At 33.3% G+C, this 19,473-nt stretch overlaps 1 protein-coding gene across 1 annotated transcript; it reads right to left on the bottom strand.

Annotated features, from left to right (window-relative positions):
• Positions 1 to 6,498: 6,498 nt before the first annotated feature.
• Positions 6,499 to 8,099, bottom strand: LOC17898383 (formate dehydrogenase, chloroplastic/mitochondrial). The gene is made up of 4 exons (XM_006305215.2): positions 7,916 to 8,099; positions 7,243 to 7,783; positions 6,915 to 7,152; positions 6,499 to 6,775 (listed from the first exon to the last, which is right to left on the bottom strand). The coding sequence occupies exons 1-4, from the start codon at positions 8,097 to 8,099 to the stop codon at positions 6,707 to 6,709; spliced, it is 1,032 nt and encodes a 343-aa protein (XP_006305277.2). The 3' UTR covers positions 6,499 to 6,706.
• Positions 8,100 to 19,473: the final 11,374 nt, after the last annotated feature.

The raw sequence follows: 19,473 nt of genomic DNA on the forward strand, positions 1-19,473 counted from the left end.
TACCACCCTCTTGTTGATCCAAGTAGCTGGTCATAACCTTGACCAGTTAACCACGCCCTAAAAACCTTAACCTTTCTTTCAAGCCTTTGTTTTAATTCTGAGTGGAAGGCCTATTTTATTTGATTGAGCTTTAAGAGAACGTGTTAGGTTTGAACCGTTAGGAATAGGATCTTGAGTAGTTCTGATTTGTATTTTTCGGATCATATAGGACTATGATGGATTCTACTTGGGTTTTGGGAATTGTTGGGATGGTGAAAAGAAAAGAAAGAAAAGAAAAAGGGAATGAGTTGAGTCTTAAGGAGAGTAAAAGTTTCAAAAAAAATCTAGTGAAAGATGTGTGGGGAATGCAAAGTATAGAGATGGTTCTGGATTTAAAAGAAAGAGAGAAAAGTGTGAAGATAACAAAATGCTTTGATGTCTTAGTGTAAAGAAGAAAGAGAATCATAGTATTTATAAAGAAAACCCCCTATCCACTAGTTTATCATAAGAAACTCTCCTTAGAATTAGAACAAAAAGGGAAATTGGGATGAAAAGAGTTGAAGGGTAGAATAGGATCATATGGGCTTAGACGATTAGGATATCACTTGGGTACTTTGGGTAGTCAAGATGTTATTCCTGTATGCATTTGTTGGTCCTTACCTTTAGCATTCTCCCAAAAGCTCAATCTTGTTCATAGAGAGATCCCAGCACTTAAACGATTAAACCCTCACAAAAAAAGATACCCTCTTTGTCTCTTAAACCTTTTACTTGCCTAGCCAAATGAGTTTAAATTCAAATTCACATCCGGATTCACGGTTACCACTTAATGAATGTTAAAAGGGATGGCTAACTTGATTGCTTGTTTAAGTTATGTGGCTGATGACATCTTGTGTTCAAATAGGAATGGCTAAAGTTTTCAGAGTACAGCCTTTGAATTGCATTCTAGAATTACGAACTAGGACATTGATGTTAAACTCTTTTGCAGCAAGTTTTGGTTCTGAGTCCCCACCTTCAAACCTCTCTCCCTAGTTTGAATTAGCTTGAGGCCAAGCAAAGAATAAGTTTGGGAGAGTTGATAACCCTATATTTTTATACTTATAAGCATATGTTTTGTGCATTATTTGCATGTCTAGATCTCTACTTCTTAGGATTTCTAGTCTCTTTTGATTATATTTCACATCTAGGATCTTTAGCATAGACATTTGCATATCATCTGCATTTTAGAGAAAAAACAGGCACACTCGGACACTACAAAGCATGGACCCGATCGAGTGTATCCAACCCGACCAAGGCGAGCACGATCAAGCACCCGGACTCAGAGGAGGAAGCTGGACTTGGAAGAGGCGAGAGAGGACCCGAACGAGCCCAACATGAACCCGACCGAGCTCTCTTCAAACCGACTTTGTAATTTGTCTTTTTGTGTTTTAGGGCTTTCTGCCTTTAGTATTGGGTCATTAAGCCAAAAATCGAGTTTCATTAGGGTTTCTCTGTAGCCACCAAACATTTCCAGAAATTTGTAATCTTTATAACTTTTGATCTGTTGAGTATTTGGAGTTGCTTCTTTAAAATATTTTGCTCCTTAGATCATTATCTATCTAGTTATGCAAGATTCAAAGATTTCTAGGTTTATGTTCTTCATGATGAACTCTAGATCTGAGTAGTTTTATGGGTTTAGAGGATGGGTTAGGTGATGAGGAATCTTAGTTTCTAGGGATGCTTAAGTATAGATTTAGGTAGATACCTTATGGATTCGGAGATTTAATTGCTAATCTTAGCATTAACCATGTGGGATTAGATCTTAGACATTCCAGCACTCAAAAAGTGTTCAAATGGAATGTCTGATCAACTACTGCCAGAGATCTATTTACTTACCCAAGAGATTGGCTGTTAAGGAGTAGCTTGACATTAATGAGCTTGTTCTTTATGCATATGTTTCATCAATGAAAGTTGAGATTAGGAAGTGGTATAGATCTGATAGTCTTTGCCAAGAGATTGGACTGATTAGGGTAAGTGGTTCATTGTCTAGGATTAGATCTATATGAGCATGTTAAAAATCCCAAAGAGATTAAGAGGATTCATCACCCCATTAGCCCATCCTTAAGATCTTTGTTTATCTGATTGTTTACCTGCTTTCATTTCTGCATTTAATATTGCTTATGTAGTTCTTGCATTCTTAGTTTCATTTCAGTACTGTTCTTAGATCCTTTAGTTTATCATTCTGTAGTTTACTTTTATGCATTAGAGTTCTTTAAACAAAACTTTCAACTGCTTGGCTTGACTTGATTAGTTCTGCCATATCTTGATTGTTTACAATACATCCATTTGGATCGATAACCTCTTATGCTACATCGCGTTGGGGAATTGAACTCCAAGAGCACTTCAAAACCCTTGTTTCAGCTGCATTCGATCTACGGCAACGGTTGCAGATGCGATCCGTTCATACCATCGTCGTCTCCACCATATACCTCTCCTCGTTAAGATAGAAGACAGACACTACAAGAAAACATATCAATTTCCGACCACCATTTCCGACCAAAATAATAGTCGGAAATTTTCCGACGAATTTCTAACCATTTTTCCACTAATTTCCCAGGATTTAAATTCGTCAAAAATTAGTCAGAAATTAGCAAAATTTTCCAACCAAACAAAAGTGGTCAAAAATTTGTCAAATTATTTGGTCGGAAATTTTCTGGTCGTCGTAACTTCATCGAAACATATATTATTCTTATTTTTGTATATTTTATTTTCATAATAAAATAAGTGGTCAGAAATTGGTCGAAAATTCCATAGAATTTCCAACTAATTTTAATTATATATTTTATAAAAATAAAAAAAATACCGTCGGAAATTTGTAGGAAATATCTATGGTCGTTGGAAATTCGTCGGAAATTATACGATAGTCGGAACTTTGTCGGAAATTTAATACGGTAGTCTGAAATTCGTCGGAAATATATACACCAAAGAGTATTCACCAATTTCACAATTCAAAATACAAGAAACTTATTTTCTCATATCTTCTTCTTCTCTCTATTTTGAGAATCATTATCCATTTTTAAGAGTTTACATTTTCCCTTTTATTTTTAATTCATAATTTTTCATATTTGTATATAGTAATTCATTTTTAACTTTTTATAAAACGTATGTTTTTCACACAATAATAAATTATTATTTTAAGTATTAGTTTTAACTTTAATTTTCATTTCATTTTAATTTTGATTTTAATTTCATTTTCATACTATTGATATATTTTTTAATTTATTTTTTTAATAATAAAAAATAGTATTCGGTAATAGTTTTAAAATTAATTTAGTTTAATTATAAAAATAGTTGGAAATTTGTCAGAAATTTCCGACGAATTTCCGACCACTGAGAATTTTCGTCGGATATAGGTAGGAAATTTTCCTACAACATTCCGAAAAATACTTCTGACAAATTTTCGACGATATTTTTTTGTCAGTAATTTCTGACGAATATTAATTTCCGACCAAAGAATTTTGACAAATTTGATTCTGTCAAAAATTTGTCGGAATATGTCATTTCCGACAAAATTCCAACCATATCGTCGTCGGAAATTGGCATGTTTTCTTGTAGTGCGAACTAGACCAATATCGTAACAGAGCTTTGATCACTGAGCATGATATCGCCTTGTGGCGTCATAAAGGAGACAAATACCAATCCAGGTTCTCAGCAAAATAAACTTGGGCCGAAATCCGGACTGTGGGGCAGACAGAACCGTGGTCCAAAGGGGTATGGTTCTTCTCTTTTACGCCCAAATACAAATTCTTCACTTGGCGTGCCAATTTGACTCGGCTTACTACAGGAGACAAAATCCAAGCTTGCAATGGTGGAATCTCTTCAGACTTTGTTTTATGCTCTCATAATTGGGAAAATCAAGATCATTTGTTTTTCTCATGTACGTACTCACGGAGTATATGGGAAGACTTGGCTCGGAGATTAATGCAAGCCAACTTTGCTCTTGGCTTTGAGAACATACTCACTCTTCTCTCTGGGCGAACCTTCACCACTACCACTCCCTTCTTGTTAAGATATGTTTTCCAAGCTACAGGTCACACAGTTTGGTCGGAACGAAATTACAGACGACATGGCGAAACTCTAAAGCCTGCAGTTCACCTTATCAAATTCATCGACAGAGTTGTCCGTAATCGCCTCATGTCCCTCAAGCGTGTTCACCCCTCAAAGATGGATAGATGGAATGCGTATCTGGTTGGAGATAAGGAGCTAAGATGACAAGTTTTTATTCAAAAAAATCTCTAATATTGTTTCTTCTCAAAGGTTAAAAGGTTAAGTACTCTAAAACAAAGGATGCATATATTTGTAAAAAGGTTTTTTTTGGTTTGAATAAATTTAACATTCATTAAAAAAAAAAGAAATATAAGTTAGATTCGATTCTTTTTTTATTATATGAAGCGGTATGTTTTAAAAAAAATTTAGATTATATGTATTCTCTCTTTATATGATTTTTAATTTCTCTTCTCTATTTTCTATTAAATACTTATCATAAATTTTTATATTGACATAATTATAAGGTTGGTCCTACCTAGTATTATTATGGTTATGTTATTGGTTATAACTTATGTCATTTGTTAGAAAAAGATAAATAACTATATATATATATATATATATATATAGATTAATACATCTACTTAAACAAAAATAGAAGAAGGTCAAGTATACACATATATTTATTTATTTTCTATTTTCAATCCAATAAAACATCAAACTTGATTTTTCATTTCATACTAGTTAAAAATAATATTAATGTTCTTTTAGTTTCTTTGCTACTATTTTTTCCTTAATGTTTTTCTCATAATTCGAGTTTTACATCACATAAAGTTAAATTTTGAATCACTAAAATAGTTAGCTTCAAAAATAATGAATATTTATTTTGATATTAATGCTTCTTTTTATTTATTAAAATAGTTTTAAATTAATTTTGCGTTGAGTCGTTGACTATCTTATTTTCTTACTGAGCTTTGAAAAAAATAACATAAACATTAATGAGATATTGAGTCATAAATATGTTTATTATAAAATAATATTTATATAGTCAATAGTTTTTAAACACAGTTTCTTTTATTTTATTTTAAATTGGAGTTAGTGTAGAATAATATTTAAGAAATATGTAATCTATAACAAAACAGAACTAAAATTTTAAGGAACTCTAGAACAATGCAGAATTCTATAATCTACACTTTTTTTTTGCTGTCATGTCTTCAAAAGCAAATATATTGGTCGGGATATTGCCAATAGTGTCTCTCGCAATGGTCGATTGCAATTTTATTTTGCTCTATATGGCTTAGCTTGGCTTCACACGAAGATTGCTGCAGATGCAATAGGGTGGGATTTTTGGCACGATTTCCTTGGCAATACTATATAGAATATATATATATATATATATATATATGTTGGATATAATTAAGCACCGGGTTAAAGCTAATTAAAATTTCAAAATTCATGATAAAGTAATAGAAAGAGAAGCATATATGTGATATATATATATATATATATACAATATAATGTTAGTTAATATTAGTTTATTTTAATTTATTTGGCAAAAAAAAATCGAAAATGAAAATATGAAACAAATTTTGATATCAATAATATATTTTTTTAGTTTATAAAGTGGCAATATAGTTGGAGTGTGCCTATTTTGTATTATATTATATACATGATATATTGATGTACATAACTAATAAACTAGCTCTAGCAAAGTTTCCAGCTTTACAAAAACCATCAATCAGAGTATGAAAACAATTTATTACTCGGGAAGAAAAACTGAAATATGATATAGGAAAAATGTATCCGAGTCCAATATTTTGTTTAGAAATAATTTAAAGACTTTCTTCACATTTTTACCCCAAAATATATATATATATATATATATATATATATATGAATGTGACTATATTAAGTCAGTTATGTGTTGGTGACATAGGATTGTGATAATTTGGGACATATTTATATTAGACAATAGATCTATCGCTTTGTTCCCCATTCCATATGCATGAGTTTGGTTTTTGAAGGCTGATACCATGCCACATATTATATGATTAAATGAATTACTCTGGATTATGAAGCACAACGTTAAAAATGGGGAGATTGAAGATGAAACATTTGAACAAGTGAATGTACTACTTGAGAAGGACAAGAGCACTAGTTCAAAAATAGAATATCAAGATAAGAAAATTAACTATGTTAGTTGGTGACACAAAAAATATTTAGAGTAGGAGGTTTCGCGAAGGCTTAGAGGGCACATAGTGCTTCTAGAAGATCGAGGTCCTAATTCAATACAACAAATGATATATCCCCAAAAATCTGATGGAGGTCCTAATCCAATACAACAAAAAACAACAAAAGAACACTTTCTCATAGGCAAAACTGAACATGCCACTAATTCATATGTTGTTGTGTTTTGGAACCATAGAGTTCATACAATTGGTAAAAACAAATACGCATATAATTAAAACCACTAAGGACTATGTTCACAAACTCTCTCTGAACATGGGAAGTGCCATCCTATTATTGTGCTTCTGAAATAACATATTAAACTAAACGGACAGATGAACAAGTTATTTAAGGTCCAAATACTTTTATTTTTTTTTGTTTGCTTGAATGTTGAGGTCGCTTCTCATCATCTTCCACCGTCAACCTTATCAAAACCTTACCGGTATTGAGGAGCAAGTTCACCGTCCTTGACGATGTAATTCTAAGCAGGGAAGTCCTCTCCTTTGAAGTACCTCTCCAACATGTCTTTCGTCCCCGCCGCATATCGTAGCTATAAATAAAAAACTTGTTTACTTTCAAAATGACCAAGTGATGTGCATACTAAAGAAAGCTACTAATAAACAATTGGAGAACACAACATATTTTGATACGTTTATATCTTAATGTTAAAAAGGAAAAAATAACTTTACCTGAGCGTCAATAGTGGTGCCGGAGATGTGGGAGGTCATGGCTTGGTTAGGCATGTAACACCATGGGTGGTCCTTAGGAGCTAGTTGTGGGTCCCACACGTCTCCGCTGTACCCTCCAATGTGCCCACTCTCCATAGCATCCACCACCGCTTGGCTCTCCATGATGGCTCCACTTGCGTTGTTCACTATCAAAACGCCTTTCTTCATTTTCCTTATCAGCTCTCTGTTGAATAATCCTCTGTATGATAAACAAAAACTCATTTTTCAAATCTCAGACAACAAGTCTTGTTAGTGTTCATCTCTATTGTCTGTGAAATTAGCGACGTACCTTGTCTTCTCTGTGAGAGGCATGTTGATGACTAAACTGTCGCATTGAGGGAGCATTTCATGCATATTCTCAATGTACTTAACTCCAATCTCTTTCTCCATCTCTGCTGCCATTTGAAGCCGGTCATGGTATAATAAGTTACACCCGAATGGTTTCAACCGTTGTAGCAAAAGCTTTCCGATTCTTCCAGCTCCTAGAGTTCCTATGGTCTTCCCTTCCAGATCATAAGCTCTGTACGAAATGCTGGCGACGTCCCACTTGCCATTGACGACCTGGTTGTACCCTGGTACAAAGTTTCTCATGAGGATAAGGATTCTCATGAGCTCATCTTCTGCTACTGAGACCACGTTGCTTCCCGTGACTTCAGCCACAGTCAAGCCTGCAGCTGCAGCTGCCTGGAGATCAATGTGATCCGACCCAATACCAGCCGTGAGAAGAAGCTTCAGATTCTTGGCTTTCTTGATTCTTTCAGCATTCACATAAGCCGGGTGAAAAGGAGTGGATATTAGGACATGAAGATCCGGGATATGTTTCTCAAGTTCTGTCATTTATAAGTAAAAGACTGGCAACAAAAAGAACCATATATTTGCGTTTATAGTTTAGCATTTATAGTTTATGCAAATATGCAATATATAAAAGCAGAACCAAGATTTTCGAAGGAGTGAATACTTACCGCAGTTAGGGCCTTCTTTGTCATCAGTGACAATGTACTGATGTCCTTGTGATTCAAGCCAGTCGCGGATTCCTAATGCATTCTCGACGCAGCCAAGGAAGTTAGGGTTCTTGGTAGCGTATTCGTTGGCTTTGTTAGAAACTCCAACAATTTTTTTGCTATCACCAGAAGATGCCTGTTTCATAAAGCCAGTTCAGGAAGCTATTTAAAAATTTTAGATCATCAAAAAGTGCATTACAATTTAAGAAGAGACGAAAAGAGCCCAACGTTTATAGGCCCGTTAAGAAGCTCAATAAGAGAGCGAGCTCAAACATCATGCCATTTAATAATTCTAGAAAGAGACACATGTCTTTGGCTTCCATAATGGAAAATTTAGCTGGCCTAATCAGAAACGACAGTAGTGCTTTCTTATTTTAAGTCACGTTTCAGTCATGCACATATATGATCATATCACATCAAAACTGAGTTATACAAAACCAACATTGTATCCACTCAAATTTACGGCCAAAGATCTAAAAACATCATTCATCACGCACAAAATCAGAAGAACCATATAACCCACCGCAAAAGAAACGAAAAAAGCATTCACCTGTTTTTATTTCTTGGTCAAAACCTGCTTCTCAATCAAATTTATGTATAAATATTTTTTTCCTTTTAAATTGATTCCTCTCCATGATGTTTTCACTCTAGGGAATCAAATTTTCGTACAAAGCATTAAAAAAAAAAATCTCACCCAATCTTATTTTCCAAAATAACATTATTTCAGATTTTGTTTCCTAAATATTTTACATTCCATTCCAACTAAAACAAATTACAGGAAAATCAATATGGAAACAGAAACTATGATATATTTAACCACACCTTCTATTCTGTTTTGAACATATTCTATCTCTAAATGATTTGCAAACAAAGAATACAACAATTTGATTCCCATTTTGTTTTCCAATACCTGTGAGCTTTGATTCTAAACGTAAGAAGAACTTTGATTCACATTTATTTAAATATTATAATTGATATATATTACGAATATGTAAAATAAAAGTTTTTAAAAATGCTATATAATATGGTTATATAGTAGATGAGTTATAAAGAGGACATGTTGGAATTAATAAAATATCATTAAAGTTGTGCTACCATAGGTTAAATCCTCATTTTATTATTTTTAAAATCATAGCGTAAAATTGACTTACTATGTATTTAGATCCATTATTTTTTGTTATAATACTTAAAATTGAAATAGAATCTCAAACACTAAACAAAACAAACTAAATATAACAAACAAATGGTCATGTAATATACAACGGGTTAAAAAATTAATTTAAACATTTAGCCGTACAAACTGCCGGAAAATTTAGTTATTCCTCTATTTATAAAACATCCAATATTTAACAAACAAATACAACATAAAATATAAATGATAATAAAATTATATACACACGGTGTACCGCGGGTTAAAATCTAATGTAGAGCAAAAATGGAGCTATTATTATAATATCATAGTTTAATATGGGAAAATGTCAAAAAAATCATCAACTTTTAAATTTGGGACTAAAAAATATCAAATTTCAAAATATCATTTAAATCATGAAGTTTGTTTGACTTTTTGATAAGGTAGTCAAGTTTTGTTGATCTTACCGTTGGGCATAACATTAATTTTCCGCTAAAACTAATATTTCCGCATAACATTAACCAAAAGACTTTAAAACATCTTCTTTTTACTAAAACTTTGATGCCATATTGAATGATTAGCATCCCACCCTCTTCTCCCATGTGGAGCAGAAATGGAGCTATTATATCATTGTTTTAATATGTATTGATATATAGTTGTCAAGAAAATAAATTATTGATATCGACATCAAATATGGACCCACGTAAGATTGTCGTAGTGTCCTAGTTAGACCATTGTCGGTGTTACCTGCATATGTTGCTGAGGCCAGTTCATTACTTAGGGTTTTTAGTTTGAAAATCGTCAAAAAATCTCGTTTACAAAAAAAATCATTGTCCTTTAGGAAATATCCCTAAAAATCTGATGGAGGTCTTAATCCAGTACAACAAAAAAAAAACCACAAGAACACTTTCTCCTTAGGCAAAACTGAACATACCATTTATTCATATGTTTTTGTGTTTTGGAACCACAAAGTTCATAGAATTGGTAAAAACAAATACGCATATAATTAAAACTAATAAGGACTATGTTCAGAAACTCTCTTTGAACATGGGAAGTGCCCTCCTATTATTGTGCTTCGGAAATAACATATCAAATTAAACGGAAAGATAACCAAGTTATTTTAAGTCCAAATACTTCGTTTTTTTTTGTTTGCTTGAACGTTGAGGTCGCTTCTCATCATCTTCCACCGTCAACCTCATCAAAACCTAACCGGTACTGGGGAGAAAGTTCACAATCCTTGACGATCTAATTCTGAGCAGGGAAGTCCTCTCCCTTAAAATACCTCTCCAACATGTCTTTCGTCCCCGCCGCATATCGTAGCTATAAATTAAAAACTGGTTTAAATAAGTTCCAGATGACCAAGTAATGTGCATATTAAAGAAAGCTACTACTAAACTAGTGATGTGCATATTAAAAAAAGCTACTACTAAAAAGTAACTACAGAGAATGAATGGCTGACTGTAGCTTTGTGACTTCCCATTTAGCTCGATACTAGGTTTGAACTGCGGTACACCGCGGGTCTGTATTTTCATAATTATTTCCGGGAAATACTACTTTTTCTTATATGTTTTTTATCGGATATATAGTTATTAATTAAGTAATCGATGCGATGTACATATATTTTGTAGGGTATTTTGTGTTGGAAAAGGGCTTTTCCATACCTAGACAGTTGCACTATGTTGAATTCATACATTTGACTATTCAATGTGCCTAAAAATATATTAAATTTTAAATAATTTGAATTTCAAACCTAAACTTTAATTTTTGTGCCTTACCATACCAAAACGTTTTTATTGCTTAACTCCGTTAACCTTCCGTTTTATTCATTGCTGTTATAAATTATATTTGTTTTTAAGATAATTGTCTTTTCTCTTTTATATTTATATAGTTTACAACTTAAAATGTGTTAGTTTTTTGTTAAATTTTATTGGATACTATATTATTGTAGATTTGTTTTGTTTGATAGAGTAGTATAAAGATATGTGGTAGGTCAAAATATTTTTGTTTGTTGGACATATATACAAATCAATTATTCTATTAAAATTTATAAAATAAAATTATTAGTTTAGAAGTAAGAACATGAACTATGATTAAAATTTATAATATATGATAACTGAATAGTTTTAGTGTTGATTTAATTATTCAAACCTGCCATGCTAAACCCGTCTCACAACAGGTATACAAATTTTTTACCCATACCATTTATGAAATAGAATGTACCATAAGTGGAGATATATTTCCTGAAAATAAATGTTACCTATGTTTTATGGATCCTTTTCTAAAGATAAAAGAAATGAAAATCAAATTAGGTAAAAAGGGTAGATTTATCGAATTATAATCCAGTTAAAGAAGATAATCACTGCAATGTTGATTAGATGGTTACACATGAATCCAATCAAGAACTCTTCGATTTAAGTTTTGTTTGCTTGATCATTATTTAATATACTAGGTTGTGAACCCACGCTATGCGTGAGTTTATTTGATATATTTTGGGAAAAATTATATTTGATTGATGATAGTTATAAAATTTTATACAAAAAGTTAAATTACTTTTAAGGCATAAAAATTCACTTCAAATACACACTTTTAAAAATTATAAAAATCAGTTTTGTTAAGGAATTAAATAAGATCAAAAGAATCACGGATCAATCTTGCTTTCTCATATTTATTTTTCCTCACATTCATCGTTTTCGTATTTTTCATATATATCAGGGCGAAAATAGCTTATGTCCACACAAATCACATGGACTATGTATCTATCAAGTCGTTGGTGAGCAAGAGAGGATGTTTGGGAGGGAACTACAATTGATCACCAATATTGAGGGTTGGGTACATTTCCTTGTACTTCTGGGTTTTCTTTCTTAGGCGTTTGTGGAGCTACTAATGGTTTACTTAAACATAAGTAAATCTTGTTGTTTCCTTTTATATAAGGTTTAAAGTTGTCACTAGTGTTTTCCTTCACCACCTCACATGCATAATGGTGATCTTGGTTGTCTTTGATCTTTGCAACATCTTTCATTGTCTCACTAGTTTGAGACCTAGAAGGAACGACAAACATGGGCACCATATAGGTTACTCGTAGCTTCATGACTTTATATGACTGTTCAACAACACATTTTCTTCACAATAATACTTAATAAGTTGATAAAGGTCAGTATGGACTTGTGTATGAATTTACATCTAGGGTGGAAGAGGGCCTAGTTTCAACATCAATGGCCCGAAGCAGGTCTTCTTTATGCTTTCTCTCATTTATATCTTTATTTTATGCCACTAAACTCTTACTTGGGCCATAACAACCATCTATACTTGATGCAATTTTGACTTAAATGATACACGGCATTCTCTTCGTTTCATCATTTTTTTCTTCAATTACGATGCCTTTTTATTACACACGTTCCATATAGAGAAAAAAATTTGGATTAGCTGGAATAAGCTTCAAGTAAAGCCAAACAAATAAATGGTGTTTAAGGAAACATAGTGCAAAATCCAAAAAAAAAAATATGAAGTTATAGTCCTCCAAGAAAACATACATTTTATGATTAAATTTTTGGAATCATGCTGCTTGACATAGAAACTATGACGATCTAGTGATTTGTGCTGATTTTTAGCATATACTCCAGCCCATACTTTCCCGAAATCAGAGCGTCACCTAGCCTATTTTTCTTGTTTCTGCTTTCATTGAGACTTTTTATTCAGTTCCAAAAATTTTAGAGAAGTAATCAACTCTAATTGTGGCTGACGGCTCGGAATTTACAACATAAGAAATTTGATCAAATGTAATGCCTTTTGTTATTATTTATACTGAAAATATGTAGGCTTAATCAAATATATATATTTGTTAATATTCTTTTTCTGATTAAGAAAATAAGAATAAGAAATGTAAGTTTTATATATTTTTATATTTTTTTTCAAAAGTTTACAATTCTCTTTTTCTTTATATTTTGTTTTTTTTTTATTAATATTTTGTATAAAAAAATAAATAGAGTTTAAAAATGTTAATTAATAAGATGGAAAAATGTTAATTAATTAGATGTCTTATTATTATTGGTCGTTTAAAATCTTATGTGGACGTGTCAAGGAGCTTATAGCCTCAACTTTTATATAGTATAGATTACAGAGTAGAAACGGAGGTTTTAAGGAAAAATCACTATGTAAATAAGTAATAAAGGTATTAAAAATTGTAGCCAAAATTGAGTTAGTTCCGATTACTAAATAATCTGAATATTCTTGTTTTGAAATTAATAGTTAGTCAATATTTTATTGTACACAGATTATGATTTTATGGCCATGAATCAAATCAGTACCCTAAAATAAATAATCTTATGATGAACATATATATCATGTATATTAGACTTAGTTTATCGAATATTTTTTCTTTCGATATAAATTTGTTGCTACTGAAAGTAGCAAATCAAATAATGTTATCTTATTTGCAGCTAAACTTATTTTGTTACGAAGCTGTTACGCCTACTGTTACCACTCAAATAAATCAATTCATTGACTCAAGCTTGAAAACCCATCGAGGCCCATATACAGTTTTCATATTGGACTCTAATGATGTTTCCACGTGGTGGACAATGCTTGTTAGGCCCGACAAATATATGTATCTTTTTTCTTTTACGACTGATCAAACTCGAGGCTCTTGGATCCATTTATACAACGGGTTGTCACGCGGATCCTCTTTAATTTGGGTAGCAATTTCGATTTCAATTGACATATTGACTAAAATTACCCCTACTAAATTCAATAAAGCTTCTCCTTCTCTAAAGTTAAAAGCCAATTCTGAAAATTTTAGTAATAAATTAGAAATGTCAAAATGTGTACTTCTCTTTTAATATATAAGAGGATGATACTATGTTTTTTTGTACCCAGCAAACCAAAGAGAATCTAAACAAATTGATGCAAGAAGAAAAACTTACCAAATAAAGACAAAGATAAATATATATTCAGATTTGAAAGTAGATCGCATATTCATTTGTAAATTGGTAAAAACATAAATAAAATCAAAATCACTTTGAAGTAGAGAACGGAAATCAATAGATGAAATAAAATCTTTGAAATATAGCTTCAAAATCTTTGAGCCTTCGTTTTTTTCTGTAATGTTTTAAAATCACCAACTTGTAAGGGGTTTTGTAATTTACATGTAAAGGTGGCCTGTTTTGTGCTGCCTTATGCATGTGAAATAAGTTCAATAGTCTATTTTCTTTTCTCTAGACTGACACTTAATATATACTTAACTTCAGTTCACAAGCTGAAGGTAGAGGTGAAAAAAACTAGAGGAGAAGCAGATGAACAGCCAAAAGTCCACAGTGCTGAAATAGCCGAGCAGGCTAGCCAGTCAAAAAGCGAGACTATAAACATTTCATTAGCAAATGCTGGACACACATTACGGGGTGCGAGAGTGGAGCTTGTTCTAAAACCTCTACGCCTTGCATTTGAGACAAATATTTCATGCTGCTTTAGATTGTCTTCATGTATGTCGTTGAGATGTAATTATGTACTCATGTAATGTATATCCAGTCATTCTATTGATGTTCTGTATATGTTTTTATTTCTTTGTTTGTCGCGAGCAGAAACTCATTGCCAATGATCATTTGGACGGGGATCAGCGGTTTGCATGGCGGAAAAAATTCTGCACTTTTCACCGATAAACTGAGGTTTGCAGTTGTGTCAAAAATTCATCACCAGACAGGTATGTACCTTTGCGTTTCAAAATCTTCTTGACATTGGTTATACCAATTCTTAAAGCGGAAAATTTTGTGCAGCACTGTACTCCAAATGCTGAAGGTTCTTCTTACAGCTGTTGCTTCAGGAAAGTTCAAACGTAAAACTCTGATTTAGAAAGCTATGTTTTGTAACTTTTAGATGGCATGAATCGGTTTATTGTTCTTTCAATATTAAAATTAAACTATTTAAATCCGTGTGGCAGTGCATGGGTAACCATGTTGAGTGTTGTTCAAGTTTGCTATAACATTGCTCTAAACAGGTGTGCTTTCTCTCCTTTTAGCTAACAATTTTCAGCACTCAAGTGTGATCACTAAATGCATAATTTACATGTAGCAAGAGCCCAATAAACCAGGCAACTTCTAAAGCAATGTTGACTCAGATGATAAGCATTGTATTCAGGAGAATGGAGATTGATATTGCAAGGAATATTAATTTCTCAATGCTGCTTATGTGTCATTGAATTCATGAATGATGGATAACAATTCTAAATCGATACAAGACTCGGTGGTGAGCTTGTATTAGGATAGATGATGGCTTCACAAGATGGCGGTCGCTTCTCTCTTGTGAAGAAAAGATGGTCGCTGATGTAGAACTGACACGATTGCGGTCGCTTCTCTCGTGTGGGATCGAATGATGGGGAAGTTTTGGCGGATTGAAGTACACCACAGAGATGTGATTGGTCTCTGATGCAGTACACGATCGTAGCCTTGTGGAATCACACACACAAGACAAGAACAAGCTGATTCTCTTAAGAACACTTGAAGAGAAGAAGTGAAGAAAGTTCGGTTCTTTATTGATAATCAAGGGTGAAAATTGTACAACTGCTGCAGGGGGACTTTATAAGAGTCCATCAGCTAGCCCTGGGGCCAAAATTAAATGCTAAAATATACAAAAGGATACAAATAAAAAGCAAACACAAAACCTATTGTTTTTGGAAAGAAAATGACAAAATAAAGAAACTAATTGTGCACACTTAAACTGACTTGAAGGGCACGTATTCTAGCTGTTGTTGGGGCTTAGTGGACCTGCAAATATCAAAAATACTGAATAGAACTTACCTGGATGCGATCTAGGCCCAATCGATCTCTGAACTACGTCTTGATCTACTCCAGGGGTCTTGTCAGGTGCCTGTTTGTTTGTTGGTTTCTTGAAGTAGATGGCTTCGTAGAGTTTCTCTTGGGTAGCTTGATTAGTCTCTTGAAGCTCTTCCAAGTCCTTGATGTCTTGTTCTTGATCTTCACTCTCTCGATCACTCTCGAAGGTGAAGATTGTTTTGCTCGTCTCTTGTGACTCCATTGTCTTCTCTTGGATTCTAGAGGTTTCTTGACCTATCAAAGGAGAATTCATACCTGGGGAAATGGTATGTTCAAGACTCATTTGGGTGAATGCTTCAGCAAGCTCTTCCTCGGCGATGGGATCATATCCGTCGTGATGGAGTAAAGGTGGTACAGACCAGTTGACGTAGTTCAGCTATAGTGAGCTCACAATATCTTGTACAGCTAGTTTGAACCTCTTTCTAAGTTTTTTAAGACTTTGAACGATTCATGGGACCTTTTGGGACGACTGGTACAGGGTGTGGAACAGGACCTGGTACTCGATCTAGTTCAGCGGGTTGGACAGAATAATCGATGTCCACATCATAAATGGAGGCGCTGACTATTGAATGCATACCTAGGTTTCCGCATCTTCCTCAGTGCGTCAGGAAGAACATGTCTCGGGCCCTAAAAATGAAGAAATTACTGCAGATGATGAAAATGACCTTAGGAGATGCACTCACTCAGGCGAAAGACACAACTCTTGCTTTTGTTGAAGAGCTGCATACCCTTATGGGCGGTGCTGATATTAATGTTGGTTTGCACCTTATATCTTAAACTTATATCCAAAGTTGTGAGTGGATTAGAGATTTATTCTTCAAAAAAAGTGTTGAAAGGATTTTGGAAAAATGATAGAAATTCTTTAGAAGAAAAGGATTCTATATTGTTTTGTAGCGTTCTTTCTCTATGTACATGTGTCATATCCTCGTAGTTGCTTCTGGATAAGTAGAAAACTTTGTCAGTCACTTTTCCTCGAGTGCCCACTAGGTATCTATAGAGTTTCCGGAATTTAGCAAATAATAGATAAAAATAACAAGATTGGAAGAAGCTCTCTAGGATACTTTCTTTGTTCGTTCTGATAATTGGAAGACTCTTGTATACTTTTCTGATCTATATACCAGTATGTCTTTAATGCCATGTGTATTTATGTATTTGAATATGTCTGCATGCACATGCCTGTACTATACATAAAACATTTGCATGTGGCTGAACATCTACACATGCTCATATATACATGTTTTGATTAGCGGATAATGAGTTAAACCTTTTTTTGTTCTTTGTAAAAATCACGACTTTGGTCTTAGCTACAATATAATTTTTGTGGTCAGATATATTTTGCTTTCAATACGACTCATAAGCTAGTGAATCTACTATCTTTTTGCTTTAAATTTCATGGATTTATATATCTTTAATGCAGGATGCTTGAGAAATTCTATAAAGAACCTCAGATGCTTGTTGATGTGTATGTAAAATATGATTGTGATCTAGAGGCCCCGAACTTGTTTGAGCGCATGGTTTGCTCCATTTTCTTCTCTTTTATATAATTATTGTACATCAGGAATGTGACTGAGAGTTATGACTCACGAAGCATCTTTCTTCTCTTTTAGGTAAGAACATTGTTTAAAATTGCTCAAGGTCTCAAAGCGCTGATCCAAATCCTGCCATGGCTTCACGGACATCTTCAGTTAAAGGTTCATCACTTCAGGTAGGCTTCATATCATGCTTTCTTTACGTACATCCAGAAAACTAACTAGTTAAATTCATATGTATTATTTTTTCCATATCATATTCAATAAGAAATTGAAGGAATCTTTTCCTAAATTCCTATGTATTACTTAAGTCACTAGTTGATTGGGAGAAGCTAAGGAGAGATGCAGAAATTAGTACAAGAAATGCAAACGAGGACTCTGCTTCTGCTGGAGAGCCAATTGAAACTAAAAGTAGGGAAGATGTCCCAAGCAAATTTAAGAAGGCTAAAGCTCATAAGTTCACAATGGAGTCTGCCATCTCCGAGTTTATTGTTCAATATGAATGCTTGTCACCACCAGTAGTGACATACTAATACATGGATAATCATTTTGCTATTCAACAGGAACTCAGTGAAGGGTGCAGAATATTTAATAGCAAACAAGTTGGTTGAAAGGAATCATGCTTCAGTTGCGCAGTTTCTGAGAAGTACTTTGAGTCTGAGCAAGATGGAATTATAGAACTATGCATTGTTATTTTCAGTATTTCTACGTGGGATATAACTATTCTTATGTATAGGTTATGATTGGTGATTACCTGAGCCAACACGGGGAGTTTCCTCTTGCTGTAATGCACGCATTTGTTGATTCAATGAAATTTTCAGAAATGAAGTTTCATTCAGCTATTTGTGAATTTCTCAAAGTTTAAGACTTTTCCAGGAAAAGCTCAAATAATTGATCGCATTATGGAAAAATTTGTAGAGAGGTAAGAATACCATGTATTCGTTATATCTTTTTCTTAATCTAGTAAAAATATTAAGCTTGGTAGTTATTTTGGATTAGTTGAATTAAAACCCTAAAGTTTATAACATTATTGTGTAGATATTGCGCAGACAATCCAGGTCTGTTCAAGAACGCAGATTCTGCCTATGCAACTATGATGTTGAATACATATGCACATAATCCAATGGTTTGGCCGAAAATGTCAAAATCAGATTTTACACGTGTGAATGCTATGAATGATCCTGAAGATTCTGCTCCAAGTGAACTTTTGGAAGAGATCCATGATTCTATTGTACAAGAAGAAATCAAATTAAAAGATGATGACAACAGCATGAAGATGTTCAGTAGTCAAAGACCAGGAGGAGAAGAAATTGGTGGTCTTGATATCTCATTCCAATCTAACAGCCTCTTACCATGTTCCTCATCCCCATTTTGCAGCTTGGAATAAATGAAAAATTCATTAACATCACCAACAGAGAAGGATCCAGAACTCATACGACCAGCTTCACAACCGCAATTTAAGGTTTGGTAACAGATAAAAATCAAATAAGTGAAGTAGTCCAGACCTCCAATGCAACAACAGATTTGGATATTCAAAGCTATCAAATTAAGATCAAGTTTCTTATCCTTTTTAATATCATCTTCAACATTCATTAGCTTCTTCTTGGCTACACCATAAACCAGCTCTTTACACAAACCATTCAAGCAAATATGACCTTGATTTATCTGCTTCTTATACTTCCAGCCAGAGAGCTCCAATTTTGCTTCCAAACTTTTATTATAAACACCCAAACAGATCCATGGTCTCCACACATCCTGATCAATTAACCAGTTTAATAAGCTCAGTCCATTACCTTGTTGTGATTCCAATATTCTATGATGTGATACCCATACCATGACATACTTATCACTTGATTTCTCCATAAAATAGAGCATATCATCCAACAATTTGCTTCTCTCTCGATTGCTTTTAAACTTGAATTTCCATGTTTTTGCTAGCTTTTCAAAAGTAGTAACCACTTCATAGATCACCACGGCACCTACTATGTCACATTCATGTGCAACCAAAACTTTAAAGTTAATCTCAGATTGTACAGTATG

This window comes from Capsella rubella, unplaced genomic scaffold (assembly GCF_000375325.1).
Source record: "Capsella rubella cultivar Monte Gargano unplaced genomic scaffold, Caprub1_0 scaffold_1, whole genome shotgun sequence".
NCBI lineage: Eukaryota > Viridiplantae > Streptophyta > Magnoliopsida > Brassicales > Brassicaceae > Capsella > Capsella rubella.

What these genes read in the sequence shown, in the direction of transcription:
- LOC17898383 (XM_006305215.2), bottom strand. Translation starts at nt 8,099, where the DNA reads ATGAAACAGGCATCTTCTGGTGATAGCAAAAAAATTGTTGGAGTTTCT. An exon ending in CAAAGAAGGCCCTAACTGCG is followed by an intron (nt 7,784 to 7,915) that starts GTAAGTATTCAC and finishes TATAAATGACAG; the next exon opens with AACTTGAGAAACATATCCCG. An exon ending in CCTCTCACAGAGAAGACAAG is followed by an intron (nt 7,153 to 7,242) that starts GTACGTCGCTAA and finishes TTTATCATACAG; the next exon opens with AGGATTATTCAACAGAGAGC.